Below are 24079 nucleotides of genomic sequence, written 5' to 3' on the forward strand. Positions count from 1 at the left end.
GCAGTAGAAATTAAAGGTCAAGTCCAGGGAGGAAGGATGACAGAGTCCCACCCCATCATCAAGTTTAGCAGAAGGGAATGTCACGTGCATTCCCGTGCCATGGCTTAATCTTCAAAATGAACTGTCTGATCCCTGATTAGTGTAGCAGTGTCAGTAGCAGAAGCATCATCATCTTCAATAGCATCACCAACACATCATCCACATGATCATCATCAGCATAACCATCAGCATTAAACAGCATCATCCACTAGAGGACTTGAGAACCTGGTTGGCAGCCATCATAGCACTATCAGCAGCCATCCAGGGGAACAAGGCAGCAGTCGGCAACATCTACAGGTATGGACAGCCCGTGTGGGCAGCAACAGAAGCTAAGCGCAGCAAAGAAGGCATTATTTTCAGCATTTTCTCCAACGACTTGCTGGCCGACAGCATGCATTCTGGCCGACTGGACCCTCAGCATTATATATAAGTAGCTCACATAATTCAGAAGTTCGTAAGTCATATAATCAGAAGTTTAGTTCATCATTCAGCCATAGCAAGTAGAAGTTATGTAGAAGGGGCATAGGTCAACCCCTTGGGGCTGACCAAAGCCCTCATTCATGTAAAATCATGAGTTACCTTTTTGTAACATAGTAACACAGAAAACCTGAACACTAATATCTCTCTTCTTCTCTCTCTCCTATGTGTCTTATCTCATGTTAATTAGCATCAATGTTCTTAAGAATGCTTAGGGTTGTGGATCAGTACAGCAAGGCTTCTGCACATACAACACAACTAGTGTAGATGATGCATTACGGAAGTCATCAATGCAAAATTAACTGTAAGCACGTCAAAACTCTGAGGTTGTAATCTGGAAGATCTCCTCAATCCGGATGGGTCCTGCTCAGCAATGTTGCTCAATTTTGCTACTAGCTCATACAACTCGGCTGCCCCTATCCACACTTCTTGTCTATGACTACTCTCTCAAGCCCGCTCCTCAAGTCTGATCTTCCTGTAATAAAACAATTTTTTTAACATAGTCAAAAACCCACAAAACAAAGAAACAAAGATGTAGCATTTTTATACATCAGAAACACACCACTTCAGTATTTTTCGGGCACAGCATGCTTCAGGGGCAAATGTTACATTCTACGGGTTGGGGCTGAAGTTTGAACACACCAACTTATATATGCTGGACACACTTCACCGTTGTTCAGTAATTTTTCTTACGGCGGTGGCTTATGGCCGAGGGCCCATACTAGTTCAGCTATATCCAAGGGACACCCTCTCCAGCACATGTGCCTTCTCCTGAACCTGTACCTGCTCCTGCTCTTCTAGCCTATTTCCGTATCCAAATAGCCACACCCATATCCCGTCCCAGGGAATTCGACGTGTGGATTTTCAGGGTGCATACCTCGCCACGAGACCTACCACATTACACTTTCCTCTAGGAGCAGCACCCTTACCTTGGCCTCGCCATCCAAAGGCATCTCTCATCTACCACGAGATCAGTACATACCCGGACCAGGCTCCTTTGGTTTACAGTGTCTGACCTACAACACCGACATATACTCCTCGGACACCCACTCCTTCGCCACACCGGTTGCCAGTCCCAGTCCCTTACTCTCTCCTCCTGGCCGTCCCCGCTACACTGGGTGGTCTATTCCCGCTTCCCCCTTGACAACCTCACTCCGACCTTCCTCCATGCAACCCATTCGCTCTCCCGGTGACGGTTCTCACTAGGGTACAACAGCACCAACAAGAGTTGCAGCAAAGCAATCCAATTCCATCCCTTACCATGGCGGATGAACCAATCATTGAAGACGAACCTGTTCTCACCTGATGGCAGCAAGAGATGGAGAACCACATGGCAGCTATGCAAAGTCAATTCCAGAAGACTTTGGAGACCCTCACATCGCAAATGCAGCAGATGCAGTCCCAACACTCTCAACCTGCAAGTTTGACGGCTTCTATCGACGTACCAATCCCAGACACCGACGTGGTTCCCCCAGAGGTAGAAGCCGATGCTTAAAAGTCATTTATCGCTTATTAAAAGCATTAAAAGCTAAGAAATTGGACATTAAACCTCCTGAGCGCTTTTCCGGCCAATGCAATAAGCGTGCACTTGACCAATGGTTGTACAAGCTCCACTTGTACTTCAATTCTATGGACCTCACTGATGCCAGGAAGATTACCTTTACCGCATCTTTGCTGAAAGACAATGCATTCTTATGGTGGCAACGACAACTGTCTGATGGGAAGACGGTCAACACATGGGGAAAATTCGAGCATGTCATTCGTAAGCAGTTCATACCTACCAATGCGGATTTTCAAGCATGGTCTCGCTTACGCCATTTGACCCAAACCCGGTCATTGGCCTCTAATATCTCGCAATTTACCAGCTTGGTAATGGAGATTTCAACATTGTCCCCAGAAGACAAGCTACATGCTTTTGTCGAGGGACTTACCCCCACGTTGCGCACGGACCTTCACAAATGCGATCTAGTCGACCTAGTAGCTGCAATTCGCTATGCCGAACGCATAGCCGATGTCACATTCACACCTCGGGGATCTTCATCACAAGGTCGCCCAGCCTCTTCTAATCTCAGCAATGGTAATAAATTTGTTCGTGATGGCTCCAAACCTTTGTTTGGTGGTTCTCAATCTCGACCCAATTCTCAGTAGCAATCATTCCAAAAGCCTCGACAATGAGATGGGTCATCTTCAGACCAACCATGGTGCCAACAATCTTATCAACCACAAGGATCAGACCATGGATGAGACTTTGGACGTGACCAATCCCGCAACTCAAAGTAGTCTTCCTCTACAAGCCAACAGAAGACAGGCCTATGCACCATTTGTTCAAGAAACCACCATTGGTTCGAATGCCCTAAATGTCCTAGTAAATGGCAGAACTCCAACGTGAAACCTTCCACCTTGGAAGACAAGTCTCAGCATCAGCCTTTAGACAATTCTAAAAGCAAACGTGTTATGATCATCTCCCAGCACGCACAGGCTTGCGTCATTACTTCAATGGCGAAAACACAAGATGACTCTAAAATTCTAGCCTCCGTGTCCACTCAGGTGTTACGCTGATTGATTCAATTTCCAACTGTCCTATCACTGTTCTAATTGACAGCAGTTGTTCCCAAAATTTCGTGGCCACCGCGATGGTGCAACGATTGAAGATACCCACTACTCGCAGTCCCCACACTTACGAGATTGAGTTGGCGGAAGGATCGGGTTTTAATTGTAATACTATGGCTCCTCGACTTTCCTTCCGCATTCACCAATATCGCGATAAGATGGATTTTGAGATTATGCCTTTATCTCAATACGATATGATCTTGGGTCAGGACTCAGCAACGGTTACATTAGTATGATCCTCTCATCAGTTTCCGTAGCCACACTTTGAAGTTTATCAAAGATGGTATTGACATCGATCTCCACACACCAACCTTGTCCGCATTACAGACGAAGCAGTGGGTTTGTAAGGCCGGTTGTTCTTCAACACTCTTAATGGTTTTCTCTGCAAAGGAGACGGTGTCAGCTCCTGCTTTTCGATGGACGGATGATGCTTCTAATGCCTTTGGTAAGCTAAAGATTGTTTTGACAACAACCCCAGTGATGGCAATTGCAAACCCCAATCTTCCTTTCGTAGTCATGACAGATGCTTCTGATATTGCAACTGGCACAGTTCTCATGCAACAAGGCCATGCCATTGCCTTTGACATTCATAAGCATTCAACAATTCAAACACATTACCAGTATATGATAAAGAATTCTTGGCACCACTTCCAGTACCAAATGAAAGTTGGGAAAGTATCAGTATGGATTTCATTACATCTTTATCTCATTCTTCAAAAGGTAATACACAGATAATGGTGGTGGTTGACAGATTATCCAAAATGGCACATTTTATACCATGCAAGAAGACAGCTCAAGCTCCGGATATTGCTTCGTTATTCCTTCAATATGTTTTCAAGATACATGGGTTGCCAAAGTCCATTATTTCAGATCGAGATCCTAATTTACAGGACATTTCTGGACTTCACTTTTCAAGTCACTTGGCACAAATTTGCTATTTAGTTCAGCATATCATCCATAGATAGATGACCAAACTGAAAGAGTTAATCAAATTCTTGAAGAGATGCTCAAACATTATATTCGGTCTCGCCTAGCACCTTGGGAAGATTATCTACCATTGATGGAATTTGCTTACAATAATTCTCATCACACAGCAATAGGCATGAGTCCTTTTCAAGCCGCTTATGGTCATACACCAGTTCTTTCATCGAACTTTGTTCTTCAACACAAGGTGGCATTAGCAGATTAGTTAGTTCAAGAAATGCAAGTCAATACTATCTTATAATCAAGTAAATATTGTGTTACAATTTAAAGTACATTTAACTACTTGTTCAGGAAAAATACAAACAAGCAGCTAATCGACGTCGCCGACATGATGAATTCAAAGAAGGTGATATGGTTCTTTTGTTCGTGGCTCCTCATCGATATAAAACAATGAAATCAGTTTTTCCAAAGTTACGACCACGTTACTATGGTCCTTTTCGGATTATTAAGAAGAATTCTCCTTTGAGTTATAAGTTGGACTTACCACCTTCATGGGGAAAGATTCATTCGACTTTTCACATATCGTGGATCAAGAAGTTTGTACAAGGAATTCCAAACATTTCACACCACATTGAGCGGGGAACAGGTCCCGTCCCCTTTCAGGGCACATTGGCCAGGATCAATACAATCAATGAATACAAAACAAATAGATATGCCGATGTAGAATCTCCAAGTCAATGTCGATGTCGAGGCACAAGATCTCTGATGTCGAGCACACCACGGGGATGACCTACAAGTATCTCTCACCGGGCTAGTACCAAATCTAATATCCAAATCCAAATCCAATGAGTCCAAGTCCAAGTCCGAATCCAAGTCCAGATCCAAATCTAGATCCAAGTCCAAAATCCAAGGCTCTATGTTCCATGTCCAAGCTCTATGTCCAAGTTCCATGTTTATGTCCAAGCTTCATGTCCAAGCTATAGGTCCAGGTTCCATGTTTATATCCAAGCTTCATGCCTAAGCTCTATGTTCCATGTCCAAGCTCTAAATCCACTCGCTCATCCCATGAATAATCTCCACAATTCCTATAGCCTTGTCAATGATGAAAACCCTAGAGAAGCTCTTTCTAGCAAGAAAACTGATATAAAACCTGTTTTAATGGTTTTCGGGCAATAAAAATCTCCAAAAAGTAGTTTTTAGGGTTTTTTAAGTAATTTTAGGGTTTTTGGAATTTTCAGGGATTCTAAAATTTTATGTCCGTACAGTTGTACGGATCCGTACATTTGCACGGAAAGATGGTGACATGGCACTGCACTTGCTGGAGGCGCTCTGAAATCAGCGGGGGTAGCGATGAAAAACTCCATGATTTGGTTCATAAATGATGATAATGAAGATAATCTCCAGCTTGAACGAAGATGGCAACGCGATGAAGAGATTCTTCTTCAACTTGATGCTCAAGAGAGGCTCATGCTTCTTTTATGCTCGGGGAAGCCTAGCTCTTTGCCAAAAAGTGATGCTTTTGCTTTGCTTTTGCCTTTCTATTAAATATTATTAATAATAGCCAAAGTTCTTCATTTGTGCTTTTACAACTTCAAGGCCTTGCTTTTTGGCCCTGGAGCTGCTTTTTGAGAAAGCGCCTTTTAGCTTTTTGGTCCGGCTTAGACTCCTCTTTCCAATGGTGTCCTTGGCTCGCAGTCAATCCTGTTTGACTTTTTGTCTTTTCATGCTTTTTGACCAAGAATGGTGCTTTTTCTTAATCAAATCTTATGGACCCTGTCCCCATGTCTTCTTCGTGTCCGGGCATGGATTTCATCATATGAAATAGAGCTAGGAGGACCAAATAGTTACATTCCCTCCCTCTTACATTGCAGTTGTCCTCAAGTGTGGACCGCAAGTGTTCCAAGCATATCCATATCTTCCAAGTACATACATGTCCCTGGTACATCAAGTACATCCATATGTTTCAAGGTACCAGCCCAATCTGGTGAGCTTGTGCATCTAGTCTTTCCCATATCTGTGGTGTAATCTGCTCATCTGGCAACATCTCAATGCCTTTTCTTTGACCGATGTCCTTGTTCTTGATGGTACATCTTCATGGCTTGTCACATAAATAAATGCATAGTTACCTCCTGCAAAAACTAGACACAAGCTAGTCAACAAACAAGTATGCATCATTCGCATCTACTAGGTATTCCAGGTACTGGCCAGGTAGTCTGGGGGAGCCCCATGGACTATCACATGCCATAAATCCAAGCATTGTCCATACATCAAAAACAACACACAAAGTCAAAGAAATTCAAACATACATCAGTATGCAGTGCACAAGTAATGATCCTCCTGTTCATGGATTGTCCTGTCTGGTTTCATCGAAACCGTGCTGAGCCATCTAGCCACTAGGACCGCTCAGACTATCCTTCGAGGCCATCTGGTCACTAGGACCACCCGAGAGTTCATCAATAGTCATCTGGGCCATCTGGTCACATTGATCGCCCGACTATGAAATCCAATACAGTCATCTGGGCCATCTGGTCGCAATGACCGCCCACTGACTGCGAAATCCAATATATAGTCATCTGGGCGCAATGACCGCCCGACTGCGAAATCCAATACAATCATCTCGGCCATCTGGTCACAATGACCGCCCGACTGCGAAATCCAATACAGCCATCTGGGCCATCTGGTCACAATGACCGCCCGACTACGAAATCCAATACAACCATCTGGGCCATCTAGTCACAATGACCGCCCGACTACGAAGTCCAAGATATCTGGCATCGTTGTCGTCCAATGGATCATTTGGCATCGTTGCCTCCCATATACAAATCTTGCTCCTTGGGCTATCCGGCATTGTTGCCACCCAACTAGAGCATGTCCAAGTAACCATTATAAGCAAAATAATGGTCAGTTCCAGTCCAATATATTTATATACAATGAAGAGAGCTAGAGACACAATGCCTCCCTCGTGAATCTATCTTGATCGCAAGACATCCATAGCTGTACTTCAAATACATGTGGACCAACCATTTCTTCATAAGCTGGAAGTATATCTAGATAGTCCTAGAAGTACTTCTCTTGCATCCATTTCACATCCAATAGCAAATAATTCTCGAATTCCAAGAGAAACTTTCTAACCACTGTCTTTCCTCTTTTTCTCATAGAATGAAACACAATCTCTTATGGCTCTTCCAGCCCTGGTGGATCCTCCAAAATAGGCTCCTCTAGGGGTAAAAATGTACATAGTTTTAATAAACTGTCATGGAAGGCATTATGTATTCTGCAATGATCTGAAAGGTCCAACCGATGATCTTCTTGGTAATCTAAAAGGTCCATATATCATCATTTCCTGACTTGGGCAATCCAAAGATAAAATCCATAGCAATACTCTTCCATAGAACATTCAATGGGTGCAATAATCCTGCTAGCTTTTGTTCGTCAAACTTGTCCTTCTGATAAACCAAACATTCTCGAATATATAACTAAATGTTCTTTCTCATACAAAGGCCAATAAAAGTAGCTTTCCAAAGCTTGAGTTATAGTGAGTATGCTTCTTTGCCTTGCATAAGGTGGAGCATGGTTTTTTTTTGTTCACTTTTGGCCTCGAATCCTTTGTGTCACATAAACGGGTTTGCATCATAAGAAAAACCCTTTTTGATGACATAGAACGTCACCAAATCTTTATTCTGTAATCTGTTTCAAAACATCTTTGAAGTCTTCTTTGGTAGCTAAAGACCCTTCATCAAAATGAAATCCATAGGGTAACCCAAAGAAACCTCATGGCTCAGGACTCTCCAAGACAATGCATCTGCTACCTTGTTGTCTTTGACGTTCATAGGCCACAGCATGGTCTTTTTGGTTAAGACGGCTCCGATGCAAGCTCATCATGTTCAACCACAAAAAAGGTCTAGAATATCCAACAATGGTCCTTTGCTAGCATAAAGTCTCAATGCTTCAAAAGGATTCTATTTCAGCTTTGGTCCACAAAGATCCCATGGCTTTATTTGTCAAAACATGCAATGAGCTAAGCACCACTGCAAACCATTTGTCGAGGAACTTCCTAGCATGATGTCAATCTCATGATCTTGCGATCTCTCTGGTTTCTTTGCCTTCCTTTCCCTTACCTGTCTTGAGGAAACTGCATCTGAAAGAGTAGGCCTAGGAGTAGCTTCCGTGTCTCCTCCATGATAAATAGAGCGGGTAGCTCTAGATCCTCATGCAATGCTGACTTCTTTGGCCTGAAGATAGGCTTTAGCAGCTTCAACTCCTTCAGCTTCGGTGGCTCGATCCTTCATGAAATCTTCAAACACTTGAGCCCTTCTTTTGTCCTTTTTCTTCCTGGCTCTCCAAGCTAGGACTTCTTTGTCTTTGAGAAATCGTCTGAACTGCTGATAGTCATGGTACTCTTCTAATGACCCTGGTTCCCATCATGAAGTCTTGAATTGGTCTCATAGTTGTTCCCTTCATAAGGCCCTTGGTCTCCCTCTACTCTCTACATAGCTCTGTTATCCCAAGAAAGTTTCTTCAAGAGAAATCCTGCTCTGATACCACTATAAGCCCAACGGGGCGTGCCGTGACAAACTCAACCACGTGTCCAAGAGATAGAGATATAGAGATATAGAGAGAGAGGAGAGAGAGAGAAGGAAATAGGGATCTTGCACAATACACCACATTGAGCGGGGAAAGGCCCCGCTCCCTTTCAAGAATTTATTCAGGAACAATCCACGGGCACGTTGGCCAGGATCAATACAATCAATGAATACAAAACAAATAGATATGCCGATGTAGGATCTCCAAGTCGATGTCGATGTCGAGGCACAAAATCTCTGATGCCGAGCACACCACGGGGATGACCCACAAATCTCTCATCCAAATCCAAATTCAATGAGTCCAAGTCCAAGTCCAAGTCCAAATCCAAGTCCAAGTCCAAATCCAAATCTAGATCCAAGTCCAAAATCCACGCTCCATGTCTAGGCTCTATGTTCCATGTCCAAGTTCCACGTTCATGTCCAAGCTTCATGACACAGTGCCTACACAACCAATTGCCCTTCCTGCAGTTCCAAAAATAGAGTTCTACAGAGAATCAAAACTTACCCGCAATGCTCAAGAATACCTGCGAACTGAAAAACGGAGGTCCACATACGCCCAGAACACGTTTTCGGCTCGAAAAATCTGTCCAATGAAAGGTATAGTTGTCCTGTAGCTTTGCTCCCATAAAGAAAGCTCCTCGATCGGAGTTCGTTTATCGATGCCTTCCCGAAGAACTCCCGACAAAGGTATAATAGTCAACACAAAGGGGGAAGAGTAGATGAAGCTCTTACCCTCATATCGCTTCCTGTGCTTCTCTTGCCACTCAGCCCTTGGCATGAACCAGGCTCTGATACCATGAAACGATGCAGGGGAGAAGAGAGCTTCAGCTCTTGCAAGCGCATACACACTTACACAAACCCTAGAAGAGAACACACAAGATGAGAGACTGAAAATTCTTCTTCTTCTTCACGTAACAAAGGAGGTCTACAAAGAAGATAAAGTAACTAACACACGTAATAGGATATATACAAGCAGTCCATAATGTGAACATGCTAAGTGGAATGGGTAGGTACGGACTAGTTGGTGTAGTCTAGCTGTAGAATCTCTGGCGAAGATATATCGATACCGGCTACCAAACCCGCCAGTGATGTAAATGTCGAACAGTCATGCAGGCGCCTCGTGAGTGTTGGCTCATGTTGAGTTTGACATCTCAACAATCTCAACCAATATGGGGCACAAACGTGTCAAGAGACTCCCATGGGGGTCAAAAAGACAGAGATCCCTTGATCCCACTCCCTCATGAAAATAGAATTGTACCTCTGATGTCCGTACATAGCAACCACTAACAAGGACGAACGATGAAGGAGGAGCTGTGGACTAAAGCGTTGGATTGACATCGACATTGACATATTAAAGATCAGAAGATTGCCATGACCCGAGGACTTAGAGCCACGCGACCTGCAAGATAATTAAGTGTATTACATTGCTCTAGATAGGAACCCTTCAGTAAAAACCAGGTGTATAGTTCAGTACAGGGAGGTTCTAGACTCCATAGTGATAACTTATATGGCATTTGATCCACGGCTAGCATGAGTACCGCCTTGGGGTGAGGATGAGTAGGGTGTGCTAATGGGAGGTTTTTCCTCTGAGCACTCTCTCCAAGACTTGTTCACCAGGGTTCTCGGAGAGAATTATGTATGATGTTCTATTTGTATTTCGTCATGCGGATGTATTTCAGAAATCTGGTGACCCCGCAGGGCACCCTCATGCTTGTACTTGTAAAATAATCCTTTTGTGTAAAGACAATCTTAGATTGAACTCTTTCCTATTAGATTGATTAAATATAATGACCAGCCATGCAGATTGTCACATGTCAGGGACACCCATTGGTCAAGAACAAGCTATTGTCGTTGATGAGGACACAGATTCCGAGGTAGAGTGCTTGCAGAGAGAGAGCTTAAAGGAAGGATAGTAAGCTTAAGAATCTGGAAGAGGATTCGGAAATAAAGCAAGTCTTGTATGCTAGAAAGCAAACTATTTTGGAAGAGGAAATATGCTCAGTAGATGGGATATGAGCCTCATGATGTGACTTTGTCATTTGTTATGAAAAGTGGGGATGTAATACAAGGCTGAAATTCAAGGAGCCGCCCAAACTCAAGCCTCATGGTTCTGCATCTGAGAGTGATAAGTTTATGGTGCAAGGAGAGGAAGTCTCCGTTACCTCTACTCCACTTTGGTACCCCCTTCCACTCTTGTCAGAGGATCATGTACACGGAGTAGATGTCAAGTGGCATGCTACTCAACATGTTGAGATGGGCAAGAGGAAGATGCATGCAGAGGATAATACTTCTCATTTAAGATCTGGAGAAAGAAAGAAAGAAAGAAAGTATATTCACGTCTGCAGATGCTGGTCCATCTGAAGGTTAGCGCAAGCAAGTTGAAGGCTAATGCAAAGCATTAGAAGCGACAAGAGATTCAGCAGCTTCCTGGGCAGCCGGCGTGAAGTCCAGTAGTAAGGGACAATGCCAGCCTAGTGCCCCCAATTGGTTGAGATCTCCCTACCTTTTGGTTTGAGATCTCCATTTGTATTACTTAATAGAAGTCTCTTTTCTGGAAAAAAAAAAAATTGACAATGCAAGTACCAGTCCTGTCAAAGGGCAGATTCAGCTCTGATTATACTCATTGCAGGTGCTGAAAGTATGCATACAGCATGCTTTCGCTTGCGTTTTTTGCTTATCTCCAACTATCCAGATTGAGGTGTGGGATGTGAGAAAATAATCTTATGAAGTCAGTTGGTTAGAACTTAAACCCTTAAGTTACCCACAATAACTGCAAGAATAGTATGGTATGGCCCCCTATGAAGTGTGTTGTGAAAGCCTCATGAGGCACAAACCCCAAGATTAATGTACAGTTTTTATAGACAGAATCCCTGCCTGTGAAAAGGTGAAATCTCAGCTGCCCACCATTCCTCATGAGTGGGAAGGATCTCCCCCATTCATCCCCTCGGATAGAAGATTTGTCTATAGAGACCTTATACTTAGCTTTCAAGAAGATGAAAGCTATGACACTGAAAAGCTTTGAGAGTCGGCATATGCATTGAAAAACAAACTTCTTGGTGATAACCATTTTCTTTGTGATGTATGGAAGAATATACATACATGACTCTTTTACATCAATCCCAGACGAAAGCTGAGGATCACCACTCGTCTTCGTCAGTGACCTTACTGAGGAGAATTATTGTACAAAGTAGAATGAAGGAGGATGCAAACACCATGCACATGGCCCCAGCTTGGATGAGCCCGGCATGGTGCAAGATAGAGGGGATTGCGATACTTCCAACACCAGAAAAGCCAGTCAAGAACTTTGCTGCATCTGCCCAGCTATATCAACATGCAAAGAAAGAGTGATAAAGAAAGAGGTTTTTTTGCCTTTCAAAGCTTTATCATTGTAAACAAGGATACTTAATTTTAAAAACCCAATAGAGATTAATGTTCTCAAACAAAAAAATACTTACTCTCCAGCATCACTTGAGCTGATAAAGTTAGCTGAGCCGCCTCCAAAAAACAAACAAGGCATAGGGACCATGATATACATGAGGCCTACAGCACAAAATAAAAAAATTTAAGCCACCCTAATAGCAAGACAATTTTGTTGCTAAAAACTTTAAATGAGCCATCATGCATGCAAAAATATGTTTTAAAAAATAAAGAATAATATAGAAAGATGAAAAAAAAACCATATATAATGATGTGCATAATGTAGAATGCGTTATGGTAAAAGATAGAATTAAGCATACAGAGTATTAAGGGATTTTACCAGTCAACATGGGCCACCAATTATTGTAAAGGACACATGACTGCCAAAATAGAGGTAATGCTCAATTTCTTTAATCATTATATATATTTTGGCAAAATAAAAATTGAAATGTTCTGTTTTGCAAAGATTAAAAAGGAGACCAACCAACCAAAATCTGCAAAAGGACAGCAGCAAAAAACATGAAAGCAAGGCCAGCAAGCCTGCATGAGAGAAAATTATGCGCAGATCAGAGAAAAATCTTCAATACTTTTAAAATTAAGAAATAACTCTTTTTTTTGTTTTGAAATTTAGTACTAACACTATAATTCTAGATCGGAAAAGTTCAGATCCCATGTTGTGTGTGGGAAAGAGAGAGCTGATTTAATTCAAGGCAATGCATATAGCTCAACACAGATCAGATCTTCTAGAAGTAAGTGTAGACGTAAGCTTCAAACACGAAGCCTTCTCGTTAATAATATAATTATTAATGCCGATTGCGCGAAAAGCTTCCAATATCTAATATGCACCCCAAACCTTTTGTGGGGGTTGCATTAATTAATTATTGAATTTCAACCTTTATGAAGACCTTTTGCATGAGAACGCAAACACGTGTAAGTCCTTTGGTTTGCATGTAAACGGTATACGTGTACTTTGGTTTGCATGTGTTTTGTTCTGTTTGCTCGTTGTCGTCTGTCTTTCCCGTCTTCCGGAAGCAGTGCGTGCTTCGTGGCCGACTAATGCGATGGTATGGCTGACTATCACCAAATCTGCGATGATATGGGATGCAATACACGTGTTTTGTTCTATTTGCTCATCGTCGTTTGTCTTTCCCGTCTTCTAGAACCTGTGCTCGCGTTTGTTGCTATTCGATATGCTTCGCGGCCAACTTCTGCAATGGTGTGGCCGACTTCTACGATCTTATTACCGATTCTGGCATCGTATGGGATGGTCACGTGCTGTTTGTGGATGGAGTTGTGGAGCAACTTCTGCGATCTTATTACCGATTCTGGCATGGTATGGGATGGTCACGTGCTGTTTGTGGATGGAGTTGTGGAGCGAGTCATCAGGTGGTTCATTACGTTGCTCTTCTGGAGAGTTCATCAACGTTTTTCCTGTTTGTGGATGGAGTTGTGGAGCGAGTCGTCAGGTGGTTCATTACGTTGCTCTTCTGGAGAGTTCATCGACGTTTTTCCTGGTTGTGGCTCTTCTCGAATGGTTTGGCCAGTTGTTTTTCTTCACGTCCTTCTGGACTGGCAGGTTACGTTTCTTCTGCCTATTTAATGAACTGTCTGTTAGTCTTTTCGGTGTATCGGTTTCCTAGCTATTTAATGAACGCTCTGTTAGTCTTTTCGGTGCATCGGTTTCCTAGCAATTTAATGAACGCTCTATTAGTCTTTTCGGTGCATCTGTTTCCTATCACTATTTTTCTGTTCGATTTTCTTAATTTTGTTCTGTAAAATGACTCCTAAAAGGAAACCCATGAATGATATAACAAACTATATGTGTGTTGATCGTCGTATGTCCCCCATCACGTTTTTTGATGTGCCTAGAAATTCAGATGGAATTCGTGCATGCATGCAAAGTCTGCCTAGATTACCTTAAGTTTCCAATTGTCCTACAGTATCTACTGTCCCTAGACCTGAGGAACCTCGCATCAGCACTCCACCCGGATGGGCCTTCTAGAGTCCGTAATCTTCGTGTGGTGAAGCAGACAGCGAGATCGGCCGGTATGTAGTTGTTCCCTTATTTTCTGTTGTTATGCTCTCGTTTTTCTTACGCCCCTTATTTTCTGTTGTTATGCTCTCGTTTTTCTTACGCCCCTTATTTTCTATTGTTATGCTCTCGTTTTTCTTACGCCTCATTCATTAAATTGTGTTTCTATTCAATATGCAGGAAAGTGAATAAATATGTTTGCAGAGTGAATCCTGAACATTGTATTTTTCGTTTCCGTGTAAGCTACGCTATGTATTGTCCAGCATACACAATTATCAGAATAAATTAATGGAGTCGATTAATACATGAACTGTATATATGCGGAATTATAAGAAGTATGCTATTTTTATTTTTTCATTTTTTATATTTGTCCTAACTTTTTTATTAATGAATAGCAAATTTTTTTAGTCAGAATAAATTAATACAGCCCATTGATACCCAGATTGTATTTATGCAGAATTAAAAATTTTTTAGAGTTGATTAATACACGGACTATATATATGCGAAATTATAAGAATTATGCTATTTTTATTTTTTTCATTTTTAATATTTATCCTAATTTTTTTATTAATGAATAGCAAATTTTTTCATTAGAATAAATTAATACAGTCCATTGATACCCAGACTGTATTTATGCAAAATTAAAATAATTTTGTGATATTTATTTTCCTTTCTTTTTAAAAAAAATTCTCCTAAATTTTTTATAAATGCCTAACAAGTTTTTTTAGTCATACACACTCCATATTTTTTAAAAAATATTTTAAACAATAATTGTTTCCATTTTAAACTCTAGTGAGCTGCAGGATCAACACACTCAGATAAGAAAGGCAAAAGGCCAGAGACATCTGAACCGTCGGTTCACAAGTTACCTAAATTCCCAGCAGAGAAAAAAACAAGGCTGTTTGAAGTATTTGTGAATAGGTATTGGGAATGGTGATATTAAATTGTCTTACTGGGAACCACTAGAAGAATTTGTTAGAATGGAATGCTTTAAAGGTCTTTTTGCTCTAGAGAAGGGGGGCACATTAAATCACTTGCACTTTCAAATGGTAGCTAGTTTAATGGCACCATCTTTAATTAGCATAGGTAAAACCATAAAGAGATACTTGGGGTGGGATATGTTTAAACCCGAAGGTGGTCTAGTGATGTGTAGAGGCCTTCGACAGATTAGAATGCACACACTAGAAGGAATGATAGGCTACTGTATGAAGGATTTGCACAAGCCACACTTTAAATTTTTCTCGCACAACATCTCGACCGAAGAGATAACAAGAGGTAGACAGCTATATGCTTTGTATAGCCAAGCAGACTTAAAAAATAAGGTTTGCCTATCCCCTGTAAACTTATTTGAGGGAGCTTATGTATGTATGGACAACTACATAGCCAATAAACTGGGAGCGTCATTGCAAAGCACACTTTTGAAGATGGTATGTACTGGTAAATACTACCCGGCTACTTCATAGATCATTCCCAAAATTGGTTCCAGCATGAACAAGCAAAGATGAGCTACTGTTTGGAAAGTAATGAAACTCCCTCACTTGACCCAATGTATCGACATCGAAGAAATTTTCTTCTCCTACGAACCCGCCAGAAGATATTTCAACCAGATGAACATGAAGATGAAGGCAGCGAGACAGCACCGAGGGAGATCAATATCAAAACAACAATGAGCTGGGGACTAGAAACAACCCGATTGTGGTTGATAATGATGTGCCAGAACAACAACAAGAAGACTACAAAACATCATTTCTTTGTGTATGGGAAAGGACTGCAAACTTCAAGAGATCTATTGTGGAAGGGCATAATTTTGTACCTGTATCACCTGAAGTATGTAAAGATGTGGGCCGCCTCGGTGAAGAAGATGGTTGTTTTGTATAGGTTTTTGATAGAAAGGCACTTCTATAGTATCAAATGTACAATGTCCCTTTTGTAAATTAGCCTTTCTGTTTGATGTATCGTCCGAGTCATGTTTTTCTCTGAAATGTACATCTCTCTTTTCTTTATAATGTATATAGTTTACTTGTATCAAATTTGTATATATAAAAATCATTTTTTCCTACCATTTAAAATTTACGTTAAAAATTAATTTTTCTAAAAATTAATACCCTTACTCAAATACATCTAAGGTTCCTCTAAACCTTTCAGCCTTAATACATTTTTATTTTTTTAGACCAAAAATTGAAGCACCACCAACAAAAAAATTAATAAATAGTGAAAGAGTGAATAAGTACACCAAACAAAAATGTTTTTTCAGTTGCCCATTAATTTATTTCTTCTATATTATGCCACGTGTCTTTTCCAGATGTCGAGTTCTGAAGGCGCCGTTTTTTTCCCTTGCTTCGACACATGTCTTTTCGTGCCTTCTAAGGACTTATGCATGCAAGATCGGGTCTTCCTCCTTTTAAGCCGTTAATGTGCAGGTGCCGTCCTTTGTGCAGCAGCTAGCCATTGCCTATGTTGTGTTCTGTTGTGCTCGTTGCTCACCATCAATGTGCAGCTGTCAGGTATTAGTTGTGGGCTCTGGTTTCCGGATTGTTGCTTGCTCTTGTTTAAGGATGTGCAGAGCTCTGTCAAGTATCGTGCATGTGGGCTTCTCCAATCTTCGTTTCTTTTCCAAGTGGTATGTTCATGTCGTCTTCTCAGTGGTATATCTCTCTCTATCCCATATTTGTCATGTGTCTTTTTTTGCATGTCCTTTGATTCGTTGTTGTGCAGGTTTGGTGTGCTATATCATAGAATTTTCTTGTATGTGCTTCTAGACTTCATTTGCTCATGGGTGATCCCATTATATTTGGGTTCTGCAACCTTCATTTCCTTGGCACGTTGTCTCTTTCTACGATTCTGATCATGTGTATGATCCGGCTCTTATTTGGCTTCCAGACTTTCTATGGCTTATTTAAAGAGCATTACCACCTCTGAAATATGTATTTGAAATGTTTTGAAGGTGCATGCTACTCTCTTCTCGTCGTTATGCCTCCTAGAAGGAAGACTTTTGATGATATCGGCAATATCATGAGATTGGATCATCGCCCATGCTCGTTGTCCATGCTTTGCCTTGAGCAACATGGTCATGGTTCTTTTTCTTCATTGCTCTGTCACGAAGCCAAACCTTCTATATCATCTATTGTGCCAAGGGCTGAATGCCATGCATGCTATGTTGGAATTAATGCTCTTGTCCACTATACGAGTGTGAACGCCCATCACCAAGTGATGCAAATGAATGGGTGCTTATACTCATTATAAATGTAACCAACATCAATCAATATTATATCATATCGATTCATCAACTACGAGCGCAACTCCTGCTCCTCCGTTTCTCCTTCGTCTATGTGTGAGCGATGGCGACCTCTACAATCTGAGTCACATCTAATTAATGTTGTGAGTTACTTAATAATAATTACTGCTTCTTCTACATTTCTACATGGTATCATCGCCTCTTTCCCAGAGTGCTTGTGGTGCCTGGCTTGCTTGCTTCCGTCTTCGCATCACCACCCCGCTATCATCGGCAGTACCAACGCTTTGCCTGGCCAATTGACTGCCGCCAATGCAGTATTTAAAGTTTCACGACTTCCTTCAAAGCACTAGCCTCTCCTTCGTGTGCTTCCTTTTGCACCCTTCTCTAGCACCCCTACCCTCTGCCTTCTCTAGCGCCCCTTTGTCGTTGCCTTGCTTGGCAGGTTGGTTTTTTCAGGCTTCCTCTACACACGCTCACACTACGCTTCATAGATCTTACCACCCAAGGCTTTCAATGCAAATCCGGGTTCTCTCTTCGGTAGCCAAAGAAGAAGCGGTTCATGTTTTGCACAGCACTAAGACAGTGTAGCAAAAACAATTACATTTTTGCAAGGGAACACAAGGCTTTGTGGATCAATGGTAAACCAATAAAAAATGTTAATATTTGCGCTCTCTAACATTAAAATTTTTATAATCAATCAAAAATTAATTTATATACTTGGAATTCCACTACTTAACTTGAGGGGGAGAATACGGATGGCAAGTCTGAGAGTGGAAGAACTTGTGTTTCAACATCATATTGGAACACACGTGTTGCAGTTACTACCAAGCACAATGTCTCAACATCATATTGGAACATGTGTCTTGTGGTTGTCAAGAAGATCAACTTCGATAAAAAGTGTATTGACATCATCACAAAACAAATGTGTTGTAGTCACCGAAGCAGTTATATCATCATCGACATATCATTATTCATTTAACACTCATGATGTCAGGATATATAGCATTACACATGAATTCATAATGCATACATCACTATACACATCACATCTCCTCACTCACCCTCATGTGGACATTCACATTAAGGGGGAGTGTTGGAATTAATGCTCGTATCCACTATACGAGTGTGAACGCCCATCACCAAGTGATGCAAATGAACGGGTGCTTATACTTGTTATAAATGTAGACAGCTCTGAAAGGCACCTACACAGTTCGTAGCCTTCATGCATTCAAGAAGAAAGCATGCTCCTTTGCTAAATAAATAATCACGCTCATCTAGTTAATTAGTAGCCTTCAGAAGGCATACGCAAGTTTCTGGTGCATATATTACTGGTGCATGCATGTAGGCCCAAACATTTATTAAGTGGCCATATATTACACCCGAAACATTTTGTAGCTGCCTTCAGAAGGCATATGTTGTTTATATTGTTGGAATATATATATATTGTCTGTAAAGGCTCTCTTTACTTAATTCAATGTGCGAATATCAAAGAAATGTTTTATAGGTGGCCATTAATTTCTCATTGGATTCATATGTTGTTTATATTGTTGGAATATATATATATTGTTTGTAAAGGCTCTCTTTACTTAATTCAATGTGCGAATATCAAAGAAATGTTTTATAGGTGGCCATTAATTTCTCATTGGATTCATATGGAGGCGATTTGATTAATAAATAAAAATGTTGCCATTTTTTAAATTTTTATCTATTGAATTGGATTAATCACTCTTAATGACAAAAACCAATCAATTAAGGAAGATTAGTCGATTTCAAGGGTTTTTAAGAGTTTTTGTAAAAAAAATTAAAGGATTAAGTGATTCCTAATACTTTCTAACACTCCAATTCATACAAATCAAACAAAAAAACACACAAATCAAACAAAAATTAAGGATTTTAGGTTTATGTTTAACAAAGCCTAATACACTCTATGTGCAAGGAACATTAAAAACCACATTAACAACAACAAAAACAATGATTTACCCTAAAAATTAAGCAAAAATTCATTCTTTATAAAAACAAAAATGAGAGTTGTTTCTCACACAATAACACACAAATCACCATCAAAACCACATATTTTTCAATCACCATCAAAACCACATATTTTTCATGGAAAACCACTAAACCACCATCAAAACCACATATTTTTCATGGAAAACCACTAAACCACCATCAAAACCACATATTTTTCAATCACCATCAAAACCACTAACCAAGAAAATGGGCAATTGGTAATGCGTAGATTAGAGGAAAATGAAGGGAAAAGCTAAGGGATGATTCCCTGGCAGTGATGCCAAAAATGTTATGGCTTACCCAAACCCCCTTTGGAACACATCCAACAAGAAGGTTACTTGGTGAACCACAACTGTCACGAGGATATTTCCAATGGTGGCCGAGCTTGTAATCCTTGAGATCTCCAAGCTCTACAACTCCTTGTGAGAAGTAATTCCACCGAGCCTCCCGCAAAAGCGTTGTCACACTATCACGTTGCACTACGTGTACTCGTCCCTCCTCTCACCTCACTCTACTCACACACACTCACTAGCATGGATTAGAGAGAGATTAGCAAGAGCAAGACTCTATTGTACAATGGGAGGGTTCCTTGTATTATGAGAGATATTCACTTATATACATGGCCATAAGTATTCACACTCACTTAAACTGTGGCCGACCGGGCACTTTAGGCTCATAAGAGGCCTAGTGCTATTATAATGACCACTTTCATGATATATCCATGAAATACATCAGTTGGGACTTCATCCTAACTTACTACCACATGCTCTTGAAGCAGAAATCGCCATAAGTATTCCATAGGATCATTTTACAGGCGCCCATCCAAGTTGTAGATTTGGACACCATTGCTTTATATCTTAAATGTATGACCTTTGGGTGTGTCTACCTTGAATCCTTGATATAAGATAATTGAAGTATCTCTTGTTAACCCTAGGAATGGGTTAACATATTGATTGTGTCGTCTCTTAAATTTGGATTTTATGTGATATTTGATTGGTACTTAATCAATTCATTTATTAATTGATTGGCATAGTTGATATAAGCACATATACTTGGGTTGGATAATGGAAGCAAGCCACTAGTAAGGAAGATTTCGAGACGCTCGACTTGGGTGGTGTCGGGCGAATAATTATTTCATTGTGTTGGGGGCTCGGCCCATTTACTCTATTTTGGGTGGCATCCATATTGTTTTTTGGCATCAAATAATTATTTTCATTGAGCATATGAAAGCTCTTTTGTAGACATTTAAATTTTGATGTAAATGTTGTAAATATTATTAGGTCAACGACTATTACCTCACTTTGAGAGAAAGACTTGAACGTAAAGAAAAGCAAGCTAATTTTGTATTGAACACTATTTTGAGTCCCAAAAGCTATTTTTGAGAATAATCAATTAAAATACACCATGACGAAGCATGAGCTCACTCATGTGTGGAGGCAAATTGGACCGAATGTTGAGTATTGTCTATGCTTTGTGCAATTTGATTTTATTGGTATTGTGCAATTTAATATGCTTGGGTCTTTGTCTCCCAACCATAGTGGGAGAGAGGCTGAGCCGACGAGCCCACATCAAGGAATATGAAAATTTCAAGATGTATTAAGACTTGGAAATACATTCATCCATCATATAACTTCAATGACAAAATCTAAGGATGTATGGGATGAGTTGGTAGATACATTGTTTGAGACAAAGGGTAAAACTTCTAAGACTAGCCTAAAGATCCAATTCTTTGGATTAGAAATAAAGCCTAATGAGTCCCTTGCAACTCACATGAACAAGATGAAGAGCATAACACATCGGCTTGCTAGCATAAATTTGCACTTGTAGTGGATGAAGATGCCACACTTCGAGAATATGCTAAGTGAAGACTATGGGGCACTTGTGTTCGCCTCAAGAGTATGCTAAGTGAAGACTACATTGGACACTTGTGTTCACATTGAAGAACCTCCCAGATCCAACACTAGTAGGTTTCGAGGCGTCCCTCATGGAGGAGGAACAAATCATAATGAAAGAAAAAAGTGAATCAACTTCAACCAGGAGAGACTACCTTCTACCGAGAGTCACCGTTGTGGAAAAATAGGACATATGGCCACAGATTTTGGCATCGAAAGAGAGTCAAGTCAAACAACATGGTCAATGATGAAGATAAGAAGAGGAATCATAATGAATCAGCTAGAAAGCCAATGCAAAATAGGGCCACCTAGAATTAGATCGGAGCTCTTAAGGCTAAGGCCACACCATATAGAGAAAGGCATGCAAAAGAGAAAGCATTCCTCTAAGCCAAAAGGGACAAAGCAAAAGAAGCTCATAAAGAAACCAACATCATTGTAGAATAGAATACCTAGCATACCTACCTCTGAGCCAAAAGGGACAAAGCAAAAGAAGCTCCTAAAGAAGCCATCATCATTGTAGAATAGAATACCTAGCATACCTAGCTCATAGTGAGATAAGAAGGCTATAAAATTTCTCAAGGAAGCATACCAATTATATATGATGAACATCAAGTAAAGTGGGAGAACAAAAGCGGCTTCATACAAGGATCTTGTACAACAAAAGTTTAAAATGATCAAATAGGCTGATGAGGGCATGCTAAATTTACCAATATAAGGGAGGGGGGCCATAAAGTAGCCAAGTCTACTTTCTTTCTTCTCTTGCACTGCCCATAGTACCATCCAATGGGAATGCTTGCCTTGTTTGAGCTTGCATACAAGCATCTCCAACACATCAACAAGAGAGGTGAGTCCACCATTGTTACATATCCGTAACGCCGCTACGGGCGTTACCACAAGAGGGGACGGCCTCTGGCTCACCACCCAGCCATAGAGGAAGAATGAGGATTGCCCCTCATCCCCCAGGCTATATAGTGTGTGGCCTGCCGTCCACACTAGCCTGGCCGCCCATGACTCCGCATGGGCGTCCTCTCCCACTGAACCCCGGACATGGCCATCCGGTCTGCCGTCGGTCACAGGCATTACAGCCTACATGACATTACCCCCCCCTTAAGAAGAGTTTTCGTCCTCGAAAACAAACTGGAAATTGCACTACGGCGTTCCCAGGTAGCTACCTCCTCATCCCTATCTGTCCATTTAACAAGTACCTTCTGGTACACTTTATGTCGGGTTTGTCTGTCTCGATACCCAAGAATCCTTTCCGGTTCATGTGGTATCTTTGGTGGAGTGATCAATTCCACCAAAATATCTAGAGAAACTACGTTCTCTAACCCGTGAACTGATTTCTTCAGTTTACTAACATGGAAGACAGGATGAACTTGAGCACTCTCCGGTAACTCAAGTTTGTAGGCTACGTCCCCAATCTTCTTAAGGATTTTAAAAGGACCACAATATCTCGGAGAAAGTTTATTACACTTTCCCGTTTTCATGGTTTCTGACTGCGCAGGAACCTTGAGGAATACAAAGTCACCTTCTGCAAAGGTCACCTTTCTTCGTCCTTTATCCGCATAAGTTTTAGTGCGATCCTGGGTGCTACGAATGCTCTCACGTGCGGCTCTGAGCATATCATTCATGTCTTCAAGGAAATCCTTGACAGATTGAATCTTCTCCTTTTCTAGGCCTACAGAGCCATCGGAGATCTGGGCTGGAATCCATGCATTAACATGAATGGTGTAAATCCAGTCGCTGAGTGTTTGGAGCTGTTATAGGCAAACTCCAATAAAGTACTCTTCCCAATTAGATTGCTTCTTACTAACATAAGAAAGCAACATATCCTCTAGAATTTGGTTAACTCTTTCAGTTTGACCACCAGACTCCGGATGATCTGCCGTACTCATACTCAGAGTAGTATTCAACTTTTTGAAGACTTCCCTCCAAAAATGACTATTGAACTTTCTATCTCTATCCGACACTATATCTGCGGGCAGGCCATATAGCTTGTAGAGATGTTCAATAAAGAGTTTTGCCAACTCTGGCGTTTTTACAGTTTTCCTGTGGTAATAAACTTTGCCAGTTTAGTTAACCTGTCCACTACCACCCACACCGAGTCATTCCCTCGACTCGTCTTGGGTAAACCGGTAATGAAATCCATGGAAATGCTTTCCTATTTCCCTTGAGGAATCTCCAGCGGCGGATGGAGTAGTCCTCCAACCTTAAGACATTCATGTTTATTGACCTGGCACTTACTGCATTTCAGCACATTTGGTACACATACTCTACCCTTGTAAAGTAAGTACCCATTCGTCAATGGAGTAATTAGCATATTTCTCCCACCGACGAAGTTTAGCATCATCCTTTGAAACCGTGTCAGAAAACAAAGGTGATGAACGGTCTACGTCCGAGCTCTCCGGCTCAAATCTTACCTCGAAGACTCGGCTAGCCTCTCCGGACTAACTCTCGCCTCGCTACCTGCCGCACCTACGGCCAGTCCTCCGGACTAGCATTACGTGCTGGCGAGGAAGGTGGGCGCGGATGTGACAAAGTGCGTATGCGTACAGCGCGCCTGACCTCTGTAAAGACAGGATCATGCTCACACAAGCCATGATTTGGTATTTCAACCAAAACCTTAAGGCAAATTTCATGCCTTGATTTTGCATCATGTCATTAGCACAGAAGCTAATGTACTGGAGAGTACTCTAGTAGCGCAAGTTCTTAGACTATGCTACTAGATATTTGTAGACTACGCTACCATGTTGCATCACCTTGTTAAAACTTCTCCTTGGAAAGCTCTACGGCCATAGGAGAAATAAACTAGAGTCAATCTAATCATGCATCACAAGGATTAGTTCCAAAGCTGAGAGAT

At 41.2% G+C, this 24079-nt stretch overlaps 1 protein-coding gene across 2 annotated transcripts; it reads right to left on the reverse strand.

Annotated features, from left to right (window-relative positions):
• Nucleotides 1–287: 287 nt before the first annotated feature.
• On the reverse strand, nt 288–12859 carry LOC147627959 (vacuolar protein sorting-associated protein 55 homolog). Of its 2 annotated transcripts, XM_086815183.1 has the most exons (6): nt 12689–12859; nt 12539–12590; nt 12391–12430; nt 12089–12173; nt 11733–11954; nt 288–991 (listed from the first exon to the last, which is right to left on the reverse strand). In XM_086815183.1, the coding sequence occupies exons 1-5, from the start codon at nt 12721–12723 to the stop codon at nt 11771–11773; spliced, it is 396 nt and encodes a 131-aa protein (XP_086671309.1). In that variant the 5' UTR covers nt 12724–12859; the 3' UTR covers nt 288–991; nt 11733–11770. The 2 variants fall into 2 exon arrangements, with proteins under 2 accessions (XP_086671309.1, XP_086671308.1); XM_086815182.1 differs by lacking the exon at nt 288–991 and having other exon boundaries at nt 11667–11954.
• Between the last annotated feature and the right edge of the window lie 11220 nt (nt 12860–24079).

Source organism: Cibotium barometz, chromosome 20 (assembly GCF_041138505.1).
Source record: "Cibotium barometz isolate CiBa-2024 chromosome 20, ASM4113850v1, whole genome shotgun sequence".
NCBI classification, from domain to species: Eukaryota; Viridiplantae; Streptophyta; class Polypodiopsida; order Cyatheales; family Cibotiaceae; genus Cibotium; species Cibotium barometz.

What these genes read in the sequence shown, in the direction of transcription:
- LOC147627959 (XM_086815183.1), bottom strand. Translation starts at nt 12,723, where the DNA reads ATGGGATCTGAACTTTTCCGATCTAGAATTATAGT. An exon ending in TTCCGATCTAGAATTATAGT is followed by an intron (nt 12,591 to 12,688) that starts GTTAGTACTAAA and finishes TCTCTCATGCAG; the next exon opens with GCTTGCTGGCCTTGCTTTCA. An exon ending in AGCTCAAGTGATGCTGGAGA is followed by an intron (nt 11,955 to 12,088) that starts GTAAGTATTTTT and finishes ATGTTGATATAG; the next exon opens with CTGGGCAGATGCAGCAAAGT.